General features: G+C 48.4%; 1 protein-coding gene across 5 annotated transcripts in view; it reads left to right on the forward strand.

The window, feature by feature from the left end:
* Positions 1 to 14,743, forward strand: part of RPS6KA3 (ribosomal protein S6 kinase A3) — a 97,792-nt gene that overhangs the window by 72,734 nt on the left and 10,315 nt on the right. For 4 of the 5 annotated variants that reach the window (XM_064152032.1, XM_064152029.1, XM_064152030.1 and 1 more), the window contains 7 exons: positions 443 to 507; positions 610 to 712; positions 2,729 to 2,853; positions 5,336 to 5,461; positions 8,341 to 8,430; positions 11,613 to 11,771; positions 14,474 to 14,635. In XM_064152032.1, coding sequence (XP_064008102.1) covers positions 443 to 507; positions 610 to 712; positions 2,729 to 2,853; positions 5,336 to 5,461; positions 8,341 to 8,430; positions 11,613 to 11,771; positions 14,474 to 14,635 — 830 coding nt within the window. The remainder of the gene's footprint in view (positions 1 to 442; positions 508 to 609; positions 713 to 2,728; positions 2,854 to 5,335; positions 5,462 to 8,340; positions 8,431 to 11,612; positions 11,772 to 14,473; positions 14,636 to 14,743) is intronic. The other variant, XM_064152028.1, reaches the window with a different exon arrangement.

Raw genomic sequence — 14,743 nt, forward strand, 5'->3', positions numbered from 1 at the left:
AGCTTGCCATAATAGGTAAAAGCCACAGGCCTGGGCTTCCCAAATATGGTAAACACACAGGCTGAGCACCCAGCAAGCACGACCTGGGCGCATGGGCTTACACAACCTGTTTACAACCAGGGGTCCTGGGCAGACCAGACTTTGTGGTACCAGGCCTATTGTGCCACTTTTATTCATTTAATGTGTTTACCTCTGGTTTGGGCAGAAAAACATGTCCAGGCAAGGCATAAACAAGCCTGTTTTGGGGCCCTTGAGCCCTCCACAACAGTAGACTCAAGTGAGAGTAGACTGTGCCTGTGTGCTCTTCTAGTGCTCCAAAATGGTCTCATTTCTCCTATTCTCCATGTAAAGTTAACACAGAAGAAATAAGAAATAAAACTTTTCCTTCTTTGTGACCAAGGAGGAGGTAATTTACAGGCATTTTTTTTCTTCCTTATCAAAGGAGCAGGTCCAGATGGGGTTGAAGAAATTAAGAGGCATGCATTCTTCTCCAAAATAGATTGGAATGTGAGTATCTAATTGAAAAGTAACTCAGTCCACTTTTTAGCTGAGTATTTGGTGGTGCTGTGTCCCCTTTTTAATTCACCCTGGCCTGTGTGTTCTCCTCAGAAATTGTACAGGAGAGAAATCCACCCCCCTTTTAAACCTGCAACTGGCAGACCAGAAGACACGTTTTATTTTGACCCTGAGTTTACAGCAAAGACTCCAAAAGGTAAAAAGTGATCCACTGAACAATTGCCATGTTCAAAAAATTGCAAACATTCTTCCTGTTCAGCTTATGTAAAGTGTCTTGACTAGCCAGGGGTTGTTGGGTAAATGAATGCTCACACACAAGTGTTCCATTGCCCATAGAAGGTTTTGTCATCTTTGGCTTAAATGTGTCGTGAAAGACAACTGAGTGATCTTCTATGAACAAGTCCCAACATGAATAGATGAAGGGTGAGCAACTGATGGCATTGGCCCTGAGCAAGGCCTTTGGCACTGACCCACACCACATCCTGCTCTCCAGGCTGGTGGCACATGGGTGTGATGAGTGGGGACCACTGGATGGATAAAGAAGTGGCTTGATGGCCACACCTAAAGCGTGGCTGTTAATGGCTCCATGGCCAAGTGCAGGCCAGTGACAGGCAGAGTCTCTCAGGGAGCAGTCCTGGGACCAGTCTTGTTCAGCATCATTGTGAGTGCCATGGAGAGAGGCATTGAGTGCAGCCTCAGCAAGTTTGCTGAGCACACCAAGCTGTGTGGTGCAGCAGCCAGGCTGGAGGGCAGAGATGCCATTTACAGGGACCTGCAGAGATGGGCACAAGCCAATCTCATGAGGTTCAACAAGACCAAGGGCAAGGTCCTGCAGCTGGGTGGAGGCAATGCCAAGCACCAATGCAGGCTGGGCAGTGAGTATCTGGAGAGCAGTCCTGAGGAGTGGGACTTGGGGGTGCTGGTGGAGGAGAAGCTGAGCAGGAGCCAGCAGTGTGCACTTGCAGCCCAGAAAGCCAAGCAGAGCCTGGGCTGCAGCAGCAGCAGTGTGGCCAGCAGGGCCAGGGAGGGGATTCTCCCCCTCTGCTGTGCTCTGCTGAGACCCCACCTGGAGTCCTGCATCCAGCTCTGGAGCCCCTGGGACAAGAGGGCTGTGGAGATGCTGGAGAGTGTCCAGAGCAAGGCCAGGAGGATGCTGAGAGGGCTGCAGCAGCTCTGCTGTGAGCACAGCCTGAAAGAGTTGGGGCTGTGCAGGCTGGAGCAGAGGAGGCTCCCAGGGGACCTTCTTGTGGCCTTCCAGCATCTGAAGGGGGCTACAAAAAAGCTGGGGAGGGACTTTTGAGGCTGTGAGGGAGTGTCAGGAGTGGGGGGAATGAAGCAAAGCTGGAGGTGGGGAGAGTAAGGCTGGAGGTGAGGAGGAAGTTGTTGAGCAGGAGAGTGGTGAGAGGCTGGCAGGGGTTGCCCAGGGAGGTGGTTGAGGCCCCATGGCTGGAGGTGTTTGAGGCCAGGCTGGCTGAGGCTGTGTGCAGCCTGCTCTAGGGTAGGGTGTCCCTGGGCATGGCGAGGTGGCTGGAACTGGCTGCTCCTTGTGGTCCCTTCCAACCCTGACTGACTCTATGCTCCTATGATCCCTGTGGTCCCTTCCAACCCTGTCTGATTCTATGATTGATCCTTGCTCTAAAATAAAGTCCTCCTCAGCCACAAAACATAGACTTAAACTCAGTTCTACTTACCCAAGTTATCTCATTTCAACTCAGAATGATTCTCTGTGTCTATATCAGTTGCTGGGCTGTCGTCTGCCTTCATTTCATTCATGGTGGTGACTCTGCATAGTATCTGCAGTCAAAGCTGAGTCATTTCATACTTTGGGTGGCAGAGTTGTGCTTTCACTACAATCTGTAGCCTTTCACTTCATTCAGAATGCAGTAGAAATTTGTGTCTGCTGCTTTAGGCTCTTGCCAATATTCGACTGCTGCTGTGTAGACATAACAGACGTGCTGCCATATGTGAATGCTTTCTGAGTGAGGAGGGTGCCTGGCAGCAGTCTGAGACTTGCAGTGGCTGTTTATCACTTGATGCTTTATGCAACACACTTCAGTAATTATTTGTCTTTTGGTCCTCAGAAGCATTCCCTACGAATTCTGCTTTCTGTGTGCTTTGTAGAATAAAGGTGTGGTTTGCTCTCTGGACTTAGACACAATCTCCTCTCTAAAGTGTACAAACTCTGCTTGTAAGTGGACGACTTCTCTTTCAGATTCACCTGGGATCCCACCTAGTGCTAATGCACATCAGCTCTTTCGGGGGTTTAGTTTTGTAGCCATTACATCAGATGATGAAAGCCAAGCAATGCAGACAGTTGGAGTGCACTCAATTGTCCAGGTGAGTACTTCTGCTTTCAAAAACAAGTCAGCATTGCTGTCTCTTGGTGCAGAGATTGTTTCCTTCAGCACAAAGTGAGGTATCTGTGTCCAGTTCTGCGCTACTCAATTGCAGAGAGATGTTCAGGTGCTGGAAGGTGTTTGGAGCAGGGCAGCAAGGCTGGGGAGGGGCCTGGAGCACAGCCCTGTGAGGAGAGGCTGAGGGAGCTGGGGGGTGTGCAGCCTGCAGCAGAGGAGGCTCAGGGCAGAGCTCATTGCTGTCTGCAGCTGCCTGCAGGGAGGCTGTAGCCAGGTGGGGTTGGGCTCTGCTGCCAGGCAGCCAGCAGCAGAAGAAGGGGACAGAGGCTCAAGCTGTGGCAGGGCAGGTCTAGGCTGGATGTTAGGAGGAGGAAGTTGTTGTCAGAGAGAGTGATTGGCACTGGAATGGGCTGCCCAGGGAGGTGGTGGAATTGCCATCACTGGAGATCTTGCAGCAACAGAAGGATGAGCATGAGGCAGCAATGTGCCCTGGTGGCCAAGAAGGCCAAGGGCATCCTAGGCTGGAGGAAAGGCTGTGCTTAGTAGGTCAAGAAATGTTCTCTTGCCCCTCTGTTCTGCCCTGCTGAGGCCACATCTGGAATATTTTGTCCAGTCCTGGACCCCTCAGTTCAAGAAGGACCTCGGAGAACTGCTTGAGAGAGTCCAGCCCAGAGGCACAGAGGTGCTGCAGGCAGGGAACATCTCCTGTGGGGCCAGGCTGAGGCAGCTGGGGCTGGCAGCTGGCAGCAGAGCAGCCTGAGGGCTGCCCTCAGTGCTGTGCCCAAGCTGTGCAGGGCAGTGTGGGCAGGACGCAGGCAGGCTCTGCTCAGGGCTGGCCCAGGGCAGCACGAGGGGCACTGGGGGCAAGCTGGGGCAGAGGAGGTGGCAGGGCAAGAGGAGGGGAAGCTTTTTGGCTGTGAGGGTGGCAGAGGCCTGGAGCAGGCTGCCCAGAGAGGCTGTGGAGTCTCCAAACCCACCTGGCTGCATTCCTGTGTGCCCTGCTGTAGGTGCTCCTGCTCTGGCAGGGTGCTGGACTGTGGATGATCTTTGGAGGTCCCTTTCCAGCCCCTACCATTCTGTGATTCTCTAATCATTGCAGTTGCTGAGGAGAACCAGGTTGTGAAAACAAACTGGTGCTCCAGACTATGCTGAAAACCATCTTGGTGTAGAGGTAGGAAGGAAAAGGATTGATGTATGACTGAGCTGAGAAATTCTCTTGCAGACAGTGGATTCAGAACTCAAACAGCTCTTGTATTTCTTTCATCCTCTCATTAAGCCTGATACAGTCATACCACTGTCATTTGTACACATTTCTTGTTTCCTGGATAATAAACCTTTACATTTCAAGGGGGTTTAGGTACTTTTTCATTCTGAAGCTGCTGATTTGGTCTATGTCAAAGTGATTTCTGGGAGTGAATCTTCTGTAAGCTTTTCTGTGCTCCTTCATTCTTCTGTGGGTGCAGGGCTTTTTCTCTTTGTATATAGTTTCCTTCTCTTCTGAAAGTTTATTTCTCTCCTGCCTTTCCTCTGTGCCCCTCAACCACTTCCTCACTCCTATTTCCTCTTTTCTCTGCTGCAGGATGCCCAGATGGTTTCCTGCCAACGCTTTGCATCCTTTGCACAAACTCCTCCTTCTAGAACACTGCTTCCTTCCATTACAAGAGTGAACACTTCTCCTGCTTTCATCTCTTTTCTTCCTGTGGCAGGATTTTTGACTGCCATTCCATGCATTTTCCACTTTGATTCTGCTTAGTATGCCTGAATTTTTCAGCTATTCAGGGAATAGAAGGATGCCTCTTTTTTTTTTACTCATTATTTTATCATCCAATTCTTTGATCTTCTTTGTTTTAGAGATTCTGTCTTGGGTTTAATCAATTAATAGCCAGACAAAAAGAATGCTAAAGTACACTGTGCATTATTTACAACCTGGCTAATATCTAATTATGCTCATGCTAATATCAAAGCAAAAGTAGTAGTTATTTAGCTCACTTTAGCCAAGTAGGAGCCATCAGTTTCAAAGTCAAAGCAATGCAGTAGGAGTTCAAAACCTTCTTTTTAATGTAAAGATCAGTAGGAAATAGTTCTTGGCTGAAAAGCTTCTCAAACCCTGTAAGAGGTCTTGAAGAACAGATGGGATGTGGCACTGGGTGCCATGCTTTAGCTGATGTCGTGGTGTTAGGTTATAGGCTGGACTTGATGACCTCAGAGGTCTTTTCCAGCCTTAATGATTCTGTGAAACGTTGGAATGGTCTGCCCAGGGCAGTGCTGGAGTCACCACCCCTGGGGGTGTTCAAGCAGCCTGTGGAGCCGGCGCTTAGGGACATGGTTTAGTGTTGACCCTTCAGTGCTGGATGGAGGGTTGGACTGGATGAGCTTGGAGCTCTCTTCCAACCAGATGCATCCTGTAATGCTGTGATCAGTTACATGTTTAGAACATTCATCAATTGATAATGTTATTTTGGTAGCAGTTGCACAGGAACAGCATCCAGTTTACTGATGGCTACGAAGTCAAGGAAGATATCGGAGTTGGATCTTACTCCATCTGCAAGAGGTGTATTCATAAAGCTTCCAACATGGAATATGCTGTGAAGGTAATCTGTTACAAACCACATTTTTCAGCTTTTAGCACTGTAGATGTTGGGCATGATTAGTTGGGTTTTTTTTCTGGCTATAAAGAATGTAGCAAATTAAGAGCTTTTAATAATGTAAAAGAATTTTAGGTGCAAATGTGAGTTACATTCAGCAAGCAAATAATATTTACTGACTGATAGATGAAATATGCTGTGAGGGTAACTTGTTACAAAGCACAGTTTTCAGGTTTGAGCACTGGAGAGGTTGGGCATGATTAATTTGTCTGGCTATAAAGAATGTAGCAAATGAGCAACCTCTTACAAGGTAAAAGAATTTTGGATGCAAATATGAATTACATTCATCAAGCAAATATTATTTACTGACTGATACATTGAGTTGCTGTGGGGTTTGTTATCAGGATGGGGCACTTAGTGCCATGCTCTGATTGATTGAATAGGGCTGGGTGATAGGTTGGACTTGGATGAGCTTGGAGGTCTCATCCAACCTGCTTGATTCTATGATCTATCTGCTGGTTTGGGTGGTGAAAAGGAATCTTAGCTCTTTTGAAACATCTATGTGATTAGGGTAAGAATGCTGGAAGTTCCAGGACTGCTTCTAGAAGGAAAAGCTTACATGATTAGTAATTAATCACATGCTTAAAATATTATGACTTCCATTTAAATACAGTTGTATAGGTGTTTGAGGCCAGGCTGGCTGAGACTGTGGCCAGCGTGCTCTAGGGTGGGGTGTCCCTGCCCATGGCAGAGGGGTTGGAACTGGCTGATCCTTGTGCTCCCTTCCAAACCTGACTGCTTCTCTGTGGGGTTTGCTTCCAAAGGGCATCCCTAACTTGTCTGAGAGCTATGAGCTGATAACAGTGCAGATTTCTGGTAGAGCTTCCAGAATAAATTTCAACTTTGCTTTTGAGCTTTGTCTTTGCTTAGTGGTGGTTTTTTTTTAACAGGGTTTCTAATGTTCTTTTTAGATGGTTCTATTATGCTTTCTAACACTTCTTGGAAGGCATGAAATACTTAGTTGAAATCAGTAGAGTTCTCAGAAATGGAATGCTAAGGGTTTTCTGTTTGTGTACCACTGTGGGGCTGAATGGTTTCTATGAAATCAGAAGTAGAAATGAGCAGATATTAATGAAAAAAAGAGAGAAAAAAAACTGAAAATAAGAAAATGGAAGGAGGGAAAAAAAATAAGCTCTGTGCTATGAAGCACTTCTCCTTTTTAATTAATAAGTTTATTAGTAATCATGGAATCAGTCAGGGTTGGAAGGGACCACAAGCATCATCTAGTTCCAACCTCCCTGCCATGAGCAGGGACACCCTACCCTAGAGCAGACTTAATCATTTCTCATCTCATTTGACAGAGTTAAGTCTGTTTGGCTGTATCCTTGCATGCAGATCATCATGGAAGCCATGCAGTTTCAGTGTGGTGGTTACATACTTGGCTTGATTCTGGCCCTGGCCAGGGTCAAATTTGATTTCTCTGCTTGCAGTTGGAAGTGATCTCTTGAAACTGGAAGGAAGTCCTGGCACAGCTGTGAATTCTTTGAGCTGCAGTGTTTGTTCTAAGGATTGCCATGCTTTTCTGTTGTCTCTCTTGAGGCTTTTTTACCTCTGAAGGGATGAAGAAAAAGAGACTCTTAGAATCTTGGTGACACAGAGATGAGTTAGTAAGCCTTTTGGTGTTGGCTTTTTTGCTCAGGAGCACACATACTGCAGAAAGCACAGGGCAGAAGTTGACACAATTACTTTGTGTGTTGAATCTACACAGCCATAGCCCCTTCATTTTTTTTGCAGGCTTAGAAGACTCAGTTATTTGTCTGTCAGCATTTGATAGACAAGCAGGGGATTAGTGTCCTCTGTGTTAGGGTGATGCTGGTAGCCAGAAGGATTTCAGGATGTCCAGAGGAACAAGGAATAAGATCGAGAAGACAGAGGAAATTTTATGGCTAAGGAGGAGAGAGGGAAAAAGAGAGGAATAAGAAGACTCTTTGACTAGGGAGAAAGACTACTGTGCTTGTTTACATAGGGAGAACTTCAGAGCCTGATAGGAAGCCTTCTGAGATTGAAATGAACTTCCATGTGGGAATGCTCATCTGAATTAACTTAGGGAAATCTTTCCTTGGTTTTATTTTTCATTGCCCTGGTTTCCTTTGGTTCACAAATATTTGTTTGTGAGGAGCTTTATGACAATCAGTTCATCAGCATCATCAGTCTACAACTACCTGAGGGGTGGTTGTGGCCAGGAGGAGGTTGCTCTCTTCTCTCAGGTGGCCAGCACCAGAACAAGAGGACACAGCCTCAAGCTATACCAGGGGAGATTTAGGCTGGAGGTGAGGAGAAAGTTCTTCACTGAGAGAGTCATTGGCCACTGGAATGGGCTGCCCGGGGAGGTGGTGGAGTCGCCGTCCCTGGAGCTGTTCAAGGCAGGATTGGACGTGGCACTTGGTGCCATGGTCTGGCCTTGAGCTCTGTGGTAAAGGGTTGGACTTGATGATCTGTGAGGTCTCTTCCAACCCTGATGATACTGTGATACTGTGATATCTCATATCTGATTAAGAACCTCCTATTTGAGTAAAGAAGAGGTGACTCAAGTCTTACCTACTGAACAACCTCCTGTTATTTATCCCAAAGTGAGGGCTCAGAGCACCTTATCCTCCAAATGTATTTTCAGCTGAGAGACTTTTCCATCCTTTTGCAACATTTTCTTGTGCTTTGCCTTACTGTTCCTATTTAAGCAGCTTTGTTTCCGTCGTGATCCATGCCATTTAGCAACAACACTGAATGCTGCTTCTCTGTGTGTGCTAGGAAGCACTCCAAAGTGTCACACTGTGTAATGATGACAAAAAGCATGGCACCAATCTATATATATCTGCTTGCTCCTACAGATTATTGACAAGAGTAAAAGAGATCCAACAGAGGAGATTGAAATCTTACTGCGCTATGGACAGCATCCAAATATTATTACCCTAAAAGATGTAAGTAGGATGTTGAAGAGCTCAGTGCACATCACTTTCTAGTTTCAGAGATGCCAAAGGTTCATAGTTTTATCAGTATTTAAAAAGTTGTCCTAATGCAGGTTCAACAAGCTGGGGATAGAATGGCTGGAGAGCAGCCAGGAAGAATGGGATATAGGGGTGCTGGTAGATAGTAGGCTGAAGATGAGGCAGCAGTGTGCCCAGGTGGGCAGCAGAGCCAATGGCATCCTGGCCTGGCTCAGGAACAGTGTGGCCAGCAGGACAAGGGAGGTTCTTCTGCCCACCCCTGTGCTCAGCACTGCTCAGGCCACCCCTTGAGTGCTGTGTCCAGTTGTGGGCTCCTCCATTGCAGAGAGCTGCTGAGGTGCTGGAAGGTGTTTGGAGCAGGGCAGCAAGGCTGGTGAGAGGCCTGTAACACAAACCCTATGAGGAGAGGCTGAGGGAGCTGGGGGGGTGCAGCCTGCAGCAGAGGAGGCTCAGGGCAGAGCTCATTGCTGTCTGGCCTTGAGCTCTGTGGTAAAGGGTTGGACTTGGTGATCTGTGAGGTCTCTTCCAACCCTGATGATACTGTGATACTGTGATTGTGCTGAAGCAGATGTCCTCCTTAACCAATATCCTGCCTCTGACAGTGGCCATCAGTGGATGCCTAGGAAACAGTGTAAGAATAGAGGGAGCACACAGCTGCCAGCACAGCTTTACCTAGAAACTTCCTGTCCCAGACTGTTTTATGGGTTTGACCCTTTTTTTACCTATTAGCCACTGCTCTGTAACAGAACTTCTGTCCTGGTTTGAGTTATTTAAAGCAGGAGCTTTTCAGAAGCATATGAGACACCTGAATACAGCATCACAAAGGATATCACAGGATGTTAGGGGTTGGAAGGGACCCAAAGAGATCATCCACTTAGTGCCATGGTCTGGTTGGTTGGGCAGGGCTGGGTGCTAGGTTGGGCTGGATGAGCTTGGAGCTCTCTTCCAACCTGCCTGATTCTGTTCTATTCTACTTAATGTTGTCCTTTTTTTTTTGTCCTTTTAGTATATTTATGAGCACAGTAGCCTATAGTTTGGACAGGGCTGGGTGCTAGGTTGGGCTGGATGAACTTGGAGGTCTTTTCCAACCTGCTTGATTCAATGATTTATTTTTTCCAAGGCCTTGTAGTGCTAGGATGAGAGGGAATGGGTTGAAGCTTGAGGAGGGCAGATTTAGACTGGAGGTGAGGAAGAAATTCTATGGAGTGAGGGTGGTGAGACACTGGCACAGGTTGCCCAGGGAGGCTGTGGAGCACAGAATCACCCAATGTGATCAAAGAGAATGAGAATGATGAAGAGCAGCTGAGGCTGTTCAGTGTGAGGATGAGGAGAGAACTTACCACCCTCTACAAGTACCTGAAAGGACAATGAATAGAGGTAGGTGCTGAGATCTTCTAGCTGAGAGAGTAGGTAGATAGTGATAGAACAAGGAACAGCCTCGAGGATCACATTCTGTGTGATCCACAACCTCCCTGGATATGTTCAAGGCCAGGCTGGATGAAGCCTTGAACAAGCTGGGCTAGTGGAAGGTGTAGGAAGCTTGAGGCATAGGAAGCTTCATGTGAACTTGAGGAGGAATTTTTTCCCTGTGAGGGTGCCTGAGCCCTGGCACAGGCTGCCCAGGGTGATTGTGGAGCCTCCCTCTCTGGAGATATTCAAGACCCACCTGGATGTGTTCCTGTGTGCTCTGGCACAAGTGATCCTGCTCTGGCAGGGGAGTTGTACTTGGATGATCTTTCATGGTCCCTTCCAGCCTCTAATCTTCTGTGAAGATGTCCCTGCCTGTGTCAGGGGCTTGGAACTTGATGACCCTTCCAACTTAAACCAATCTATGAATCTATGACCAATTCCAACATCACCATTAAAAACAGATGGAAATAAATAACAGGGAAGAGAGTGTGTAAAGTGTTCTGCTAAAGCCAGAACCACCTTCTTGCCTTAAGTTTAGACCACCAGAAAGTGCAACTGAAATACAGTACTTAACACCTCAAAACCTGCTTTGGGATAGTTCAGTCTGTACTGCCCTCTGCTGAAAATTCTCAAGTGTTGTTCCTGGGGAAGGTAAAAGCCTTGCAAATCTTTGTGTGCAGTCACTTGTAAGTTGGAAGCTTTTGTCACAGCAGCTTTGGATGCATTAACTTCAATTCACAGAGACTATTTGATGTGAACTTGGATTTGTTTGTTTTATGCCAGCCTGTTCAGTTGGAATGATCAGAGAATCATAGAATCAAGCAGGTTGGAAGAGAGCTCTAAGCTCAGCCAGCCCAACCTAGCACCCAGCCCTAGACAACCAACCAGACCATGGCACTCAGTGCCCCAGCCAGGCTTGGCTGCAACACCTCCAGCCACAGCCACTCCACCACCTCCCTGGGCAGCCCATTCCAGTGCCAATCACTCTCTCTGACAACAACTTCCTAACAACATCCAGCCTAGACCTCCCCTGGCACAGCTTGAGATTGTGTCCCCTTCTTCTGCTGCTGGCTGCCTGGCAGCAGAGCCCAACCCCACCTGGCTACAGCCTCCCTGCAGGCAGCTGCAGGCAGCAATGAGCTCTGCCCTGAGCCTCCTCTGCTGCAGGCTGCACCCCCCCAGCTCCCTCAGCCTCTCCTCACAGGGCTGTGCTCCAGGCCCCTCCCCAGCTTTGTCTCCCTCCTGTGGACACTTTCAGTACTGCAACATCTCTCTTGAATTGAGGAGCCCAGAGCTGGACACAGCACTCCAGGGGTGGCCTGAGCAGTGCTGAGCAGAGGGGCAGAAGAACCTCCCTCATTCTGCTGCCCACACTGCTCCTGAGCCAGCCCAGGATGCCATTGGCTCTGCTGCCCACCTGGGCACACTGCTGCCTCCTCTGCAGCTCCTCTCTCCCACCACCCCCAGCTCCTTCTCTGCCTTTCTGCTCTCCAGCAACCTGAATGGGGGCACTTAGTGCCATGATCTAGTTGATTGGACAGGGCTGGGTGACAGTTTAGGCTGACTGAACTTGGAGGTCTCTTCCAACCTGGTTGAGTATGATTCTATGAAGAATGTTTGGATCATGTGTGGGGATGAGAGACACAGGACAAATAATTAGCAGCCTGTGGACACACCTGCAGTGCAGAGGGAGATAGCAGACCATAAAGGTTTTGAAGCTGACATCTTTCTGTGCTTCTTTGCAGGTGTATGATGATGGCAAATATGTTTATGTGGTAACAGAGCTTATGAAAGGAGGAGAGCTGCTGGATAAAATCCTTAGGCAGAAGTTTTTCTCAGAAAGAGAAGCCAGTGCAGTTCTGTTCACAATAACAAAAACAGTTGAATATCTTCATGCACAAGGGGTAAGTTTTTCACCCTCCTCAAAATGCTTGTAAGTGTTAAACATTTCTTCTCTTTCAGAAGTACAAACTCACATCTTGTTACCTTCTGCTGTGTGGTAATTAAGCTGGTTTTGGTCCATTGCAGCAGGGATTTGTGTTGCAATAATAAAAGCAGTGGTGTTTGCTGTTCCCATTTCAGTACAGACTGCAACCAATTCCTGCCATTACAGTCAGAACAGAACAGATTGCAGTGAAACACTCTATGGGAAGAGTTTTGTGTTCTATTTCTGGGTAACTGACTAAATGATAGAATGTTTGGAACAGCTGTGGGTAGTAGGTTGAGAGAGGTTCTCCTGACCCTCTGCTCTGTCCTGGTGAGGCCACGTCTGGAGTACTGTCCAATTCTGGGTCACCCAGCTCAAGAGGGATATGGAATTGCTTGAGAGAGTCCAGCACAGAGGCACAAAGATGCTGAAGGGAATGGGATATCTCTCTTATGAGGAGGGCCTGAGGCAGCTGGGGCTGTGCTGCTTGAAGAAGAAAAGCCTGAGGGGTGACCTCATCAGTGTTGATAAAGATGTGCAGGTGAGTGCCAGGAGGCTGGAGCCAGGCTCTGCTGGGTGATGGCCAGGGCAAGGGGCAATGGGTGGGAGCTGAGGCATAGGAAGTTCCATGTGAACCTAAGGAGGATTTTTTTCCCTGTGAGGGTGCCAGAGCCCTGGCACAGGCTGCCCAGGGGGGTTGTGCAGTCTCCCTCTCTGGAGATACGCAAGACCTGCCTGGATGTGTTCCTATGTGAGCTGCTGTAGGTGCTGCTGCTCTGGCAGGGAAGCCAGACTGGATGAGCTTTGGAGATGTCTTCCAGCCCTTGGCAGTCTGTGATTCTGTCAAGTGATGTAGGAGATCTGCCTGTCTTCAGAATGTGCCCATCCTGGATGGCACAACAAATGTCCCCATCCATTGGAGTGTATGTCCAGCTTGGGAACCTCAAGGATCATCCAGTTCCAACCTCCCCTGTCGTGGGCAGGGACACCTCACACTAGAGCAGGCTGTCCACAGCCTCATCCAGCCTGGCTTTAAAAACCTCCAGGGATGAGGCTACCAGCACCTCTCTGGAGGTTCCAGGGTTTCACCACCTTCATGCTGAAGAACTTCTTCCTAACATCCAATCTGAATCTACCCATTTCCAGCTTTGTTCCATTCCCCCGAGTCCTATCACTACCTGACAGCCTAAGAAGTCCCTCAGCAGCTTTCCTCTAGCCCCTTTCAGATACTGGAAGGCCACAATAAGATGTCTTTGGAGCCTTCTCTCCTCCAGATGGAACAAACCCAACTCTCTGTCTGTCTTCAGAGGAGATGAGCATCCTTGTGGCTGTTTTCTGCATGTGTTCCATCATGTCCAGGCCTTTCTTGTAATCACAGAATCATGGAATCAACCAGGTTGGAAGTGACCTCCAAGCTCATCCAGTCCAACCTAGCACCCAGCCCTACCCAGTCAACCAGACCATGGCACTAAGTGCCCCAGCCAGGCTTGGCTGCAACACCTCCAGCCACAGCCACTCCACCACCTCCCTGGGCAGCCCATTCCAATGCCAATCACTCTCTCTGCCAACAACTTCCTAACAACATCCAGCCTAGACCTGCCCTGGCACAGCTTGAGACTCTGTCCCCTTGTTCTATTGGTGGTTGCCTGGCAGCAGAGCCCAACCCCACCTGGCTACAGTGTCCCTTCAGGTAGTTGTAGACAGCAATGAGCTCTGCCCTGAGCCTCCTCTGCTGCAGGCTGCACCCCCCCAGCTCCCTCAGCCTCTCCTCATAGGGTTTGTGTTCCAGGCCCCTCCCCAGCTTCATTGCCCTCCTGTGGACACCTTCCAGCACCTCAACATCTCTCTTGAATTGAGGGGCCCAGAACTGGACACAGCATTCAAGGTGTGGCCTGAGCAGTGCTGAGCACAGGGGCAGAATAACCTCCCTTGTCCTACTGGCCACACTGCTCCTGATGCAGGCCAGGATGCCATAGAGGCTGTCATTTAGCACAGTGGCACATCAGCAGCTGTGGAGATCTCTGACTCTGAAAGACACTACTAGGCAAAGGGTCTGATTTAAAGAGCTTTGCACCTATGCAGTGGAACAAGACATCTGGAACTGCCTTTTCAAATATGTTGGTGAGGAAGAAAGACATCTGGAGGGAGCTTTAGAGTTACAAGTTTCCAAAGTAGAAGTATAGTACTCTGGACACCACTGAGCATCAGGGGTGATCTTATTACTGTCTACAACTACCTGAAGGGGCATTGTAGCCAGGTGGGGGTTGACCTCTTCTCCCAGGTAACCAGCAATAGAACAAGGGGACACAGTCTCACGTTGTGCCAGGGTAGGTATAGGCTGGATGTTAGGAAGAAGTTCTTCACAGAGATGGTGATTGGCATTGGAATGGGCTGCCCAGGGAGGTGGTGGAGGCACCGTCCATGGGGGTCTTCAAGAAAAGACTGGATGAGGCACTCAGTGCCATGGTCTAGTTGACTGGATAGGGCTGGGTGCTAGGTTGGACTGGATGAGCTTGGAGGTCTCTTCCAACCTGGTTGATTCTATGATTCTATGATTGCACCTGATGTTAGGAAGGTGGAAATTCAGCAATGGATTGCTGATGGGAGGTTTGAAATGCAGTACCAAATTGCTGATGATAAAGCCCTTTGTATCTTGATTTTATTTGTTTGTCTTTGCAGGTTGTTCACAGAGACCTGAAGCCTAGCAACATTCTTTATGTGGATGAGTCTGGCAATCCAGAATCCATTAGGATTTGTGATTTTGGCTTTGCCAAACAACTGCGAGCGGAAAACGGTCTCCTGATGACTCCATGTTACACAGCAAATTTTGTTGCACCAGAGGTAAAGACCCAGGACATTGTATATGCCTTGGTTTCCTTTGGTGAGATTTTATTTTGCTGGTAAGGTCATAGAATCAGTCAGGGTTGGAAGGGACCACAAGGAGCAGCC

This window comes from Pogoniulus pusillus, chromosome 12 (assembly GCF_015220805.1).
Source record: "Pogoniulus pusillus isolate bPogPus1 chromosome 12, bPogPus1.pri, whole genome shotgun sequence".
NCBI classification, from domain to species: Eukaryota; Metazoa; Chordata; class Aves; order Piciformes; family Lybiidae; genus Pogoniulus; species Pogoniulus pusillus.